The sequence below is a fragment of the Primulina eburnea genome, chromosome 14, assembly GCF_022965805.1.
Source record: "Primulina eburnea isolate SZY01 chromosome 14, ASM2296580v1, whole genome shotgun sequence".
In the NCBI taxonomy this organism is placed as follows: domain Eukaryota; kingdom Viridiplantae; phylum Streptophyta; class Magnoliopsida; order Lamiales; family Gesneriaceae; genus Primulina; species Primulina eburnea.
In genome coordinates this window covers 20,510,795-20,523,769 of record NC_133114.1, presented here as the reverse complement: position 1 = coordinate 20,523,769, position 12,975 = coordinate 20,510,795, and the positions used below count along the sequence as shown (strand labels likewise).

General features: G+C 35.7%; 1 protein-coding gene across 2 annotated transcripts; it reads left to right on the top strand.

Moving 5' to 3' along the window:
- The first annotated feature begins 5,165 nt into the window (after positions 1-5,165).
- On the top strand, positions 5,166-11,536 carry LOC140813319 (UDP-glycosyltransferase 82A1). 2 transcript variants are annotated; one of them, XM_073171820.1, is made up of 2 exons: positions 5,166-5,766; positions 10,302-11,536. In XM_073171820.1, the coding sequence occupies exons 1-2, from the start codon at positions 5,256-5,258 to the stop codon at positions 11,168-11,170; spliced, it is 1,380 nt and encodes a 459-aa protein (XP_073027921.1). In that variant the 5' UTR covers positions 5,166-5,255; the 3' UTR covers positions 11,171-11,536. The 2 variants fall into 2 exon arrangements, with proteins under 2 accessions (XP_073027921.1, XP_073027922.1); XM_073171821.1 differs by having other exon boundaries at positions 5,166-5,742; positions 10,302-11,529.
- Positions 11,537-12,975: the final 1,439 nt, after the last annotated feature.

Genomic DNA, 12,975 nt, shown 5'->3' with positions numbered 1-12,975 from the left:
CGGGAATGAGATTTCAGCTGATATGATCAAAACTCATATCTACTGGTTATGTCAGGAGATAAAATTGGAAGAACAAGCTTCTAGATTAATGATCTAGAAAAAGACAATTCAAGAAAAGGTGGAGGGATCATTCATCCACTCAACCCAAAAAGATAATGCCAAACACAACTGGATGACAATAAAGAAAAAGCTATGACAAGAGTTTGAAGTCCGTAAATTAAATCCGGAAGGAGCTTCTATAAATAACAATTCAGAAGGAAGATGAAGGCATCATTCAACCTCTTCATTTTCTTTTAAAACATTGTAATATTTTATATTTCTAGTTTATGTGTGTTTTAACTTCGGCTATTATTATGTTGGAACATTTCATGTTCGCAATCTTGATTTTGATGTTAACAAAACTTGTTATTTTGTTACTAATGGTTTATCGTAGTGCATAGGATTCTATAACTGATCAGAAGCCGAACTGATCAGTTATCTCACCTAACTGAAGCTTTCGAGAACACCAACTGATAATGCCAACTGATTACCCAAGCTGAATCAGTACAACTGATGTATCGAAGAACAATTCAACCGATTGATCAGTTGTTAGGTAATTCAGCAGAAGACCTTAAGAAGCCCGGCCAGCTGATGAAGTGCTCAACTGATGGAAAGTCCAACTGAACCAGTGTAACCAGTTAAGCTGACGAGACAACTGATTTCACTAGACCCCTTGAAGACCAGTTCAACTGACCAACTCAAAGCATCCGTCATGAATCAATCAGTATGGAGAACACGACAAGCTTATTCAATGGAATCCAGCTGTGCGCACTGGGTAAATTATATGTACTATCAGTATTACAATTAATGGACGTTGCAGCAAAGATTAAAGCCGAGAGATTCCTGGAGACTTGACGGAAAAGTCGAGACACAAAAACCTAGGAACGAATTCAAGCTGCCACGGATACAATTATTGAGTCTCACTGTAAGATCAGCTTCCCGCCTATAAATAGAAGATCAGTGAAGACCCACAACAACACATATGAAGTGTGTGAAGATACAAAGAAAAAGGGCAGGCATATTGCATATCAGCTTACAAGAAGTAATCATCCTAGAGGGAATACTCAAGTCATATCAGTTTAGTTTAGAAGCTCATTTCCCTCAGTGTGTGGGAACACCTTTCTGGTGTATTCCTTGTTCAGTTCCCACACACACACACCACCACCACTCAAATACAGTCTTGCACAAAGAGGTTAAACTTGTGTATGTAGTCTTTGACACACAGACGTTAAACAAGTGTTGGCCGAAAGGTTCTGCCTTCAATCTAGGCTAGGAGTTCAGTTGAGGCAGTATTGTATGTAACGTCCCGAAAAATTGAAGGTCCGCGTGAAGCACATGCATTCAAGTTATTAAATTTTTTTAGTATTTTAATAAATTGTTTTAAAACATTAAATGCATGTTTATTTCATTAAATTGTGTTTAATTATTTTAATGCGTTTTATGCATAATTCGTGCATGATAGGATTTATTTCATGAAATTTTAAAAGTTCATGCATTAGGGTTTCTAGATGCATTTCACGCTCGAACGAAGAACTGAGACCGGATAATTTCAGGAAAAATAATTTTTATTACACAATTAATTTTTATGAATTAATTTAAGGTATTTTTGAAAATATTAGTCGAACCCTCAAAAAGTCCCTCGATTCAATAAAATTTTCGTACCGTACAAAAATAAAATCCTGCGGGTAAAAATACCCAATAAAATACACGAAATATTTTGCGGAAGTGTGTTTGAATTTAATGGGCCTATTTTTAAGCTTATTGGTCTTAAAACTCCTTTTAAAAAGTTAATTAGCAAATTAAGGCCTGTTAAGTTATATGTTAACCATTTAAATAATACCTAATTATCATTAACCTAAACATAATCATTAGCCACTCCCCACCAGCCGACACCCACCATTTCAGACAAATATTCTCTCGGTTTTCATAGCATTTCATCAAGAAAGCTTCGGTCTCCTCTATTCTTGCAAAGAATAATTCTTCCGGCGTCCGTTCTTCGATCTCCTCGCGTTTATACATCATCAGGCACGCATTGCATCTATTTTTTTTCATGCTTCTTTCATTTTTTTCAGGTACTGCTCATGTTTTCTTGGTTTCTGTGCAAGGGGCTGTGGCTGTTGGTTGCTAAGGGACTGTACTTGGTGTCAAGGGATTGATTCGGGGAAAAGTTGCTGGACGCCTCCGGGTGAAGGGACGAGAGGGGTGGCTCGATCTTTGGTTTTTCAGCGTGCAGGGTTCAACCAGCACTGCAGGGACCTCGCTGAGGCTTAGACCAGATCCTGGTGGGTCTGAGACAAGGCTTGGAAGGACTCGGCTCATGCTGGAACCATCCCAAGTGCTGTGGATCGAGAAGGTAGAGGCTTAGATGTTTTGGGAGAATAGCGATTTTTAGGGGGCTGCAGCTTGCATGGGAAGATTTGCATGGTTTCTTGGGGTCTAGAGTAGTCTTAAAGTGGTCTATGGGAGGCCAAGACATGGGTGGCTCATCGGGTCTAGGCTAGGAATGGAACAATAGAGGGTTCGTGCACTAGGGTAGAGGCGCGCATGTTCTGTAATTTATAGCAGCATACCAGCAAGGTTTTTATGGTTCTAAGGAGTTCAAATTGGGTGGATTCAAGTCTGGTATGGTGTTGTTAAGTCATGTTTTAAGTTTGGTAAAATTTGGTTAAGTTTCGAGTCGATTCGGGTTAAAATCGGGAACCCCGGTCCAAGTTTTAAAACAAATTGGTTAAGTTATAAAATGGGCTCGAGTTTACGTATATGAATGATTTTAAAAAAAATTGGGACATTTTAAGGAGTTTAGTAAGCTTCGGGTCAATTTTAGAGGTCCAGGGGTGAAACGATAATTTTTGGGCTTCCAGGGGCAAAATGATCATTTTGCACCTGGGGTGAGATTTTGGTCCTAGCAGTGCCCTGAGCAAAAATTTATGGTATTTTAAATGTTTATGCATCATGATTCACGATTTTTAAGATTTTATGAAAATATACGTTGCATGCTTGAATTTAAAGAAAATTGCATTTGTGAATGATTTTATAAGTGATGTCAATGATGATGTTTTGAATTATGTGAATTATTATGGCTATCAAAGTATATGTAAATATTTAAAATGTATATGTAAATGCTGATGATGAGGTATAGGCACAATGGATGTGTAATCCTGTCATTGATGTCCGACAGCCGTCGGGTACCGTGAACCTATGTATGATGGATCCATCGTAAATGATAATGTACGATAATCACCTCTAATGAACTGAATTAACCTATGAATGATGAATTATGAATGATAAATGATGAATGAAGATTAACGATGAGCTGTTTTGACACGTCACGATTGCATATGACAAGTTTGCATTAAGCTTTTAAAGTTCATGAAAGATATTTTGATTATGATATTTTTCACTAATGTGTGCTATGTATATGTATTTGATATTTATGGTACAGGTGTGTTGAGTCTTTAGACTCACTAGGCGTGTGTGATGCAGGTGAGTTCGATGTCGAGGAGACTGGAGGTGCTGGACTCTGAGTCAGCAGACCTGGTGGCGACACGACCCGAGGACCTTATGATTCTCCGCACATTTATGATTTTATGTTATTGAGAGGATATGAGTATTTTATAAGCTGTTTATTTTACTGCTTGATGTTAGGATTTTACTCGTTTTTTTACTCCGCTATATTTTAGTGGTAATTGTTTATGATAATTTTTAAATGATGTTTTTAAGCAGGATTGCATGCATGAGATTTATTTAAATGTTTATTTCAAAATGAGAGATTTTAAAAAAAATTCTGAAATTTTAAAACGAGTAGACGTTTCACTGTAAGTCCTAAGCTGAGTGGGTTTGTACAAGTAGTTGTATAGATCAAAGTCTTCCAGTGTATCATACCCGAGGTGGTAGATGGGGTGACGTAGGAGCAGTTGAAGCCTCCGAACATCCATAAACATATCTTGTGTACTTAACTGATGAACTATTGTTTTCAAACTGACTTGATCAGTTAGAGCATCCGTCAGTTCAGTTTTCACCATAATTGAACTGAAATGTGCTAGAATTGATTATTTGCTTTTCAGTTATTCAGTTTACATAAGTCAAAATATTTTCTAATATAACATGTTTCTTCACGAAGGATTACTTCGAGTTTCTTCCGCTTGGTTTTTAAACCATACCTGATTTAATTAATCGGTGTCAACATTTTTAGAACATGAGCTATTGTAGTTCATTGGAGAATAGTGTTTGAAGCATCTTCGAAGGTGCTAGCACACGATCCTTCATATTAGTAGCTAAACAAGTTTCTACTCGTCTACAGGAGGTTACTATGTAATAATAGTTTGTATGTTTGAATAAAAAGATCAAGGCTTTTGCCCCTCTCATGTATGAGTTTCAAATTGAACTACTTTACTATACACCATGAGGTAGGAAACGAAACATGGTTGTGCTAAGTGCTGTTAAAGGAATCTTCATCAGAAACCATCGGTTGCGATTGTGTGGTTGGACTGTGAGGAGCAGTCTGTAAAACTCGGAGGATATAATCCGACAGCACTCTGGTCAAAAAAGTATACTGTTCAATTAATTATATGGAAGCGTGATGAGCCATTTATTAAAAAAAGCGATCATCTGAATAAGGTTTATAGGCTGAAAACTTTGCGTATATGTATGTCTTTAGACTACATGTTTTTAAGAACAGACTCGATAGGTAGAACAATGTCACGTACCATAAAACAAAGATAAGTGAAGAGGAGTAAAGAGAAAATTAATAAGGATTTAAGTATTAATTTTTACAAAGTTGCCCATAACTTTTCCTTTTTCATTTCCAATTATTTTTTTTAATTACTATGTTATTGAATATTGTTAACGTTGGATATTACTCGCAGCATTAAATTAGTTTTGCTATTGGTCTGAGGCGAACTTAAAAAATTAAATCCCTTTATTTTTTTTCATTAAAAAGAAATTCAAAACATCGGAATCATCTAATTTTGTTATTTTCACTTATATTTTATACACAAATTTAATAGGCATACACTTCATGTTAAAATTTAATATGTGCGCAACACAAAAAAATAATAATTTAACATGTACACTCGTATCACGTTAGAATACACATACGTGTCTATATATACAGATACCACAATAAGATGAACACACAGCGTCCAATAATTAATTCAGCCAAACTTAATTCAGACAGCTAGAATTTAGCATTTTTGTTCCTTTTTTTTATTAACAAGATGACTGTAATGCAGAAGAAGAAGAAGGTAATCTTAATCCCATATCCAGCACAAGGCCATGTCAATCCCATGATAAAACTGGCTTCCCTCCTCTCAAGCATGGGATTCAATCCCATAATCATCACCCCGGAATTCATCCACCGCCGAGTTTCTCACCGAATCAACGACGGGATTGTTTTCATGTCCATTCCCGACGGACTCCGCGATGGCACTCCTCGGGATTTCTTCTCCATCGAAATGGCTATGGAGAAGAACATGGCGTCGCCACTAGAAGAGCTTGTTCGTAAGATGATCATGGACGGTGGTGAAGAAAATGATGGCGGTGGGATTGGGTTCTTCGTGGTGGACTTGTTGGCGTCGTGGGCGATCGAAGTTGGCCGGCGGTGCCGCGTGGCGGTGGCGGGATTCTGGCCGGCCATGCACGCCACTTATCGCCTGGTCGCCGCCATTCCTGACTTGGTCCATGCGGGTGTCATATCTGAAGACGGTATGTGTTCCCACTCTTTCCGCCGTAAGCCTTTATCCGAACATTATTCAAACGATTTATTTTTTTATTTTTGCAACTATGAATATAATTTTTTTTACTATTATTATGAATTTAATTAGAGAGGCTGAATGTGTAAAAAATATAAATTTATTAAATAAAATCAAACTTCAATAAAAAAAAAAAATAGATAAACCAACTATAGGACCAATTTAAGAATTTGAGCTTTTATAAAAGTTAAAATTTGGAAATTTTAACGTTAGACTGTCAAATATAACTCAGAGCTGACATGCATGATTGTAATGTAACAAATTCATACCATACAAGCCTAATTTAAATCTCTGTTACAAAGTAATTTTTTCCAACAAATCATTAATAAATTTATCTATTTAAAAAATATGTTAAATTAAAAAATTATTAAAGCAATTATTTTAACATGTGATATATTTATTTTTAACTCACACAGTGCACATGATTAGTTTTCTAATTTTTTTTAAAAAAGATTATTAAAAGATAGCACATGATTAATTTGTTACCAGAATTAACGGATCTTCAAACTCAAGTAAATTATATTCTACAACTCACGACTAATATTATTTGGTGTCTAATGTGTTTGTTTTCTAAATATGACTTTTATAGAGCATAAATTTTATTTACTATAATTATGCATAGTGCATGTCTTCAAGAGCATGTATTTCATATGGATGAGCAATTTGTTAGGTAGGCCACATATAAATCTAAGTTTCCAATTGTTTTTGATAGGATAAGAAGATTTATTAAAATATGGCCGAATATTTTCACAAAATTATCAAATTAATTTGGTTGGATTAGCAACACTGAATTGTAATCCTAGCGACCCATGACCAGTAGTGGTGCGTGGGTATGGGCCGAGGCCTTTGTTGGTTCAGCCTAATGGCCCATGATCATTACAAAAAAAGGTTGTAACGCCCCAGATTCTATGACTATCCTCACTGTATCAAGACGAGTCTTTCCAACGTGCTTATGTCCTCACTCACACGCACCCTGGGAAACTTCCCAGGAGGTCACCCATCCCAAAATTGCCCCAAGTCAAGCACGCTTAACTTTGGAGTTCTTATGTGATGATCTACCGAAAAGAAGATGCACCTTCGTGATATGAGTAGTACAAATCAAATCTTTCAAACCCTCTTCAACTGTACAGTCCATTATATTGAAAAGTCTCGGAATCCCTCTCATTCCCATGTGGGTCGGTTCATTCATGTTCCCTCCACCTAGAAGCCTGCCAGGAGCCGCTCATTGTCCGTGCAACTGATGGCACCGGCGATCACCCCCCGCCCTCTTCGGCCCCGGGCCTCACAGTTACATAAAGTAATAAAACTCTAAGAGCTTGATACATTGTTACCTCGATTGAAATTCTTCATTCTTTTCAATCTAACTTAATTGATGAGCTCATGGGGATAGCTGCAGCTGAGACGTCTCCATTCTGAATATTTTCCGCAACACTTTTGTGTACTTAATTTTATTGATAAAAATTCCCAAATCTAATTGTTTCACTAATTGTAAGCCTAAAAATAATATTAGTTTTCCCATTAAGTCCATCTTGAATTTTTCCTTCGTCTGCTTAATAAACTTCTCGCTTAATTTTGGGTTAACTAAACCGAAAATAATATCATAAACATAAATCTGAACTAACAGAGTATGATCATTCTTAAAAAACGTAAATAAGGTTTTATCAATAAAACAAATTGTGAAGTCATGATCAAGCAAAAACCGTAATAAAGTATCATACCAGGCACGTGGTGCCTGTTTTAATCCACACAAAGCTTTATTTAATCTAAACACTTGATTTGTTAAGGTATGATTGATAAAACTTGGATGTTGTTCAACATAAACTTTTTATTGTAGTAGGCCATTCAAGAAAGCACTCTTGACATCCATATGATAACACTTTGAAATTTTTGTAAGTAGCATAAGCAAAAAATATTCTAATTTCCTCAAATCTAGCTACTGGTGCAAAGGTTTTATGAAAGTCTATATCTTCTTCTTTCTTAAATTCTTGTGCTAATCTTGCCTTATTCCTAATCATAATTCGATCTTCATTTAGTTTTTTTCTGTAAACTCATCAAGTTCCTATGACTGACTGATGAGTAGGTCTAGAAATAAATATTAAACCTTATTTCTATAATACTGATTTCATTAATCTTCATTCATTTCTTCTATCCAACTATTATCCCTAAGTGTTTCGTATATCTTATTAGTTTCTAATTACGAAATAAAAGAAACATGAAATAATTCATTAATCATCTGTTGTTTAGTTCCAAACAGTGCTGAGAGGTTATCGATCACCAATGCTAGTGGATGAGTTTTTCTTCATTTGTAGCATGCCCCTGTGAGAGGACTGGTTTCAACATTGTTTTGAGTATTTTCAGTTTGGTTCTCTTCAGTAAGGTTGCCATCAGCTTGAATATCATCAGCCTGGTTCATTTCAGTTTGATTTAGATCAGCTTGGTTATTAATATGGTCTTCTTGTTCCTTAATAACCAGTCTAGCTTATTGATCTTGCATTTATGGCTCAGATGAATGAAGAATCATCTTCTTCATATTGATTTCATCTGCAGCTTCAACTCTCTGATTCAAATGAATCGGATTAAGAATCTGCCAACTCGCTCTTACTTTCCTCAGTCACCAAAACTTCATGATCCCTCTTCTTCTTGAATAACTTCTTGTCATTCTTATGTATTTTCTTGTTGTCATGGGATATTTTGTCCTAATCAGTTGACCTTTCGCCATATTTCTTCGCTTTAGACAGTCGGCTATGAAGTGGCCAATTTTTCTGCAATTGAAATAGGCATTGTCCTCTTAAATGGATCTTTCTTGTAATGATTTATTCCACTGAGACTCTGAAAGTTGCCCTAATTTTTCATCAGCAACTTCCCAAATTTCTTCACAAATAAGGACATTGTATCATTACTTAATTGTTCAGCTGATTTTCTTTTGGAACTGATGGCTCGATTGTTGCAACAACTAGCGCTTTGGTACACTTTTGATGTGGACTCACCATTAGTCTTGGATTTCGATTCAAACTCATATAACTAAAGATCTGCGAACAGATCATGTAGTTCAAGCTTTTTTAGGTCCTTAGATTCTCGCAAGGTCATTGTTCAAGACTATTTCTTTGTTCCCATACTTTTAACCTTCAAGACTATCTCTTTGTTCCAATACTCTCCTAGATATCCTTTGCAGTTGAACAAATTTTAATTTTGCTAAATGTGTTATTATACACCATTTTGTACAATATGTTTTAGCCAGATTATCCAAGTTGGCTTTCTTCTTATCTTCACTTTTCCATTCCATCCTTAGTTTTTCAACCACATGTAGTGCACTTTCTGAAATAACTACAGTTGTGTTGCCTTCAAAATCTTCATTGGTCCTCCAGTTATGATATACCACATATAATCATCATGTACATTAATTTGAGCCTGCATTTTAATCTTCTAGTCATTTTCTAAAGTCTTCTTTAGAAGACTTTGGAATCTTTCTGAAAGGTTTCATTATATGTTCGGTGTTGAGAGACCAGAATTAACCCGCTCTGATAACACTTGTTAAGATCGAGAGATTGATTAGAAGATGGGAGGGTTCAATAAAAAATCTCACAAAATTCTCAAATTAATTCTATTGGGTTAGCAACACTAAATTGTAAGTTTTTCGGTTGGGCTTCACTAAACCAGTAGTTGGACATTGAGTGGAAATAGACTCATTGAATATGTTTGAACAATAAATTTTAAGGATCAAGAACAATTAGGCTATAAAAACTGCAGTAAATGCACAAATTTTTTTATGAAAATTCGGAAAATTAAATACTCTTATGTCTCTCATTCTTTCTTTTCAGAAAGTATTTCACTCCAAGACTTTGGCGATTACAATAATTTGCAATAACCCACTTCAATATGACTTATCATTGGTCTACTAAAAGTCCTAGTTACATCAAAACTCAATCAATCTGATCAGCGAAACTCTTATTATCAACTGTTTGTTTTTCAAAACAAAATACACTTAGCACAAAATTATCGGATATGAATAATCAAGAGTGTGCTGAAATAAACTCTTGATCAGTTGGGCTCTGAAATTTTTGATAAAAGAATACACAAGATAGATAATGCCTGATTGTAGATCGTGGTCTCAGAATGCCCACCAAACTGATCTATTTTTACGGTTCCATCCAATGGTCAGATTTTTTAATCTAATATTCGTTCCGGGTATAGTAACCATTGTGTCATGTCATTGTCATTTCCGACAAATGTTACACTTAGCACAAAACTCTGATCTTATATGACAATGTTTTGAATATACAGGGTCTATCCGTTGAATTGCTTGATTGATTTAATCTAAGATGTCGTTAGGTAGTCCATGTGAATCAGTTCGCTTCTGATATACAGTAATGTTTGAAAATCAGTTATGCTTCATATAAATTATTATTTATACTTATTCTATAAATATTTATTCGTGGTATATTATTTATACGTCAAATTAAGTTAATAATTATTAGCCAAGCTAATAATTAATGTTTGTGTGCAATGCCACAGGTATTCCAGAAAATGAAAATTCTCCAATATGCTTGTCTGCAAATGATCCCACCATAAGCACAAGTGATCTTCCCTGGCTAATTGGCTCTGCAACATCAAGAAGCTCAAGGTTCAAATTTTGGACACGGACCCTAGACCGATCCAATACCCTCCCATGGATCATCACAAACACTTTCCCCAATGAATCACAATCTAAGACGACTCAACAGGCCACCTCTTTCGATAGCTTTAACACCCCACAAGTGCTCGAAATCGGCTCTCTAATCATGAAATCATCAGCAATGGCGAGTTTTTGGGAAGAGGACATGAGCTGCTTACGATGGCTCAACGAGCAAGACAAGGGTTCGGTTGTGTACGTCTCATTTGGAAGTTGGGTCAGCCCGATCGGGGAGGCAAAGATAAGGAGCTTGGCCTTGGCGCTCGAGTCATGCCGACGACCTTTTCTTTGGGTGTTGGGGTCCGAGTGGCGAGAGGGGTTGTCCGAGGGGTACGTGGAGAGGATACAAATGAGAGGGAGGATCATGTCATGGGCACCGCAAGTGGAGGTGCTGCGACACAATGCCGTGGGGTGTTATGTGACGCACTGCGGTTGGAATTCGACTATGGAATCCGTGCAATGCATGAAGCCCCTCTTGTGCTATCCTATTGCAGGTGACCAATTCTTGAACTGTGCGTACATTGTGAATGTGTGGAGAATTGGAGTCAAATTAGAAGGGTTCGGAAGAGAAGAAATCGAGAATGCGATAAGTATTGTTTTAGAGGACGAGCAAATGAGATGGAGAATTGAGAAATTGAATGATAAATTGTTTGGGAAGGAAGGGATCTCTAAAGCCAGGGCTAAGCTAATGGCATTTATTCAAGATATATAGGTAAATTCATTATTTAAATAGAAAATCAGTGTGGTAAGTTGGCCAACGGATTTTGGCTTCCTAATTACTTAAAATTAGCTTTTTTTGGGCTATGGTGTTGATAGAACACTAGATACCATGATATGACAATGTCAATAGTACTCTGGCATAAAAAAAGTAGATTAAAAATGCAAAATAAGTCTACTTATTCAACTACAACTAAGATCTATTTTCGACTAATGAGAAGATCAAATCAAATTTAGGCCAATTAACGTGACAAAACTTTTTCCTTACGTAAATTGCATGATGTTTGGAGTTTTTTTAATCAAATTTGGGTTTGTAATATTCGTATAATTGTTTCATGATTTATATATAAGTACTTGTTACGTTGTATTTAAAAATTGTATTTAGTGATGTTAATCCACTCTTGTCTTGAAATATTTCCAGTTTCATATATATTGGTTTTGAGTTCTTGTCGCAGAAATGGATATGAGTAATTTTAGCTTCTTCGCAAATCTCAAATTCGTCGTACGAGATTCGAAGTAGGACATTGCAAGGGGGAAAAATTCAAATTTGAGATTTAAAAGACTTAACAAAGCCCAAGTTTCCAAAACTAAAATTCGATGGAGAGAAGACCCGATCGTTCTCGCAGTACGGGAAATGAACACAGTTGAAAAAAATGATATTGCCTATTAGCTAGGGATGTTGGTGGATCAGATCGGATCAAACTAATTCTGGATTGTTGGGTAATAGACAGCATCAATCCCATATCTTTCGGAAGTAATAATTGTTTTTTTTAAGAGAGTGATCCGAAACATGATGTTAGTGCTCATGTACAATTATCACCGTCTAAAAATTTTGGTACAGTAACCAGTGTTCGATCCTACAATCACTATTTCAGTCAATATAATGTATTCGATTATCATGAATGGCAAGCAATGAAATTACCAAGAACAGATTGTCGGGAAGTAATAATTGCTCCTATGGGAGCAATCGAAACATTATACTTGAGCTTTTATACAATTTTAAAATATGGAGTTGCACGTTGCTACTAGCTATTATTTTTATAGGACCTAGAGCTTGCCGTTTTACCGAAAGTTATAGCTTATGGTAATTATGCAACTCAAATATTTAAAACATTATAATAGTCCATGCGTCGTGTTTTGATTGTTCTCCTATAAGGGCAATTATTTTTGGGTAAAATTCATATAATAAACGAACCCTGGCCTCTCCAATACAAGTTGGCCAAAATCATACACTGATCTAGAGGAACTGAAACATCTACTATTAAATATTACTAGAATAATTTTTTTAGAATGTATGACCGAAAATACTCACTCATGTACATAAAAATAACTCAACCATACATTTTGAAAGGTCATCTAACCAATGAATAAAAATAAATACAATTAATTAAATCTTAAAATTAAATCAATCTCCTAGTCTACTGTTTTAAAAGAACTCAATGTCTGTCAATATCATCAACGTATAAAGAGATGCAAAGTATTTAAAATATTGTTTACAACCATGACTCATGATCATAATATACGGAAGAATAAAAAGTCATCGGGTTAACATGTGCACCTCCAGCTCAGCCTACTCAGTCCTCAGCGTATCCAGTCTCCTCATCAACAAACTGCTCACCTGCACCATCCGCACCTAGTGAGTTTAAAGATTCAACACACATGAACCGTTATAACAAGTACATATACATATAATGCAACAGTGAAAAGTACTGTAAGCAAAATAACTTTCCTGATCTTCAAAAGCATGAAAATAAACGTAAATATATTCATATCAAATCATGTCATATTATATCATCATAT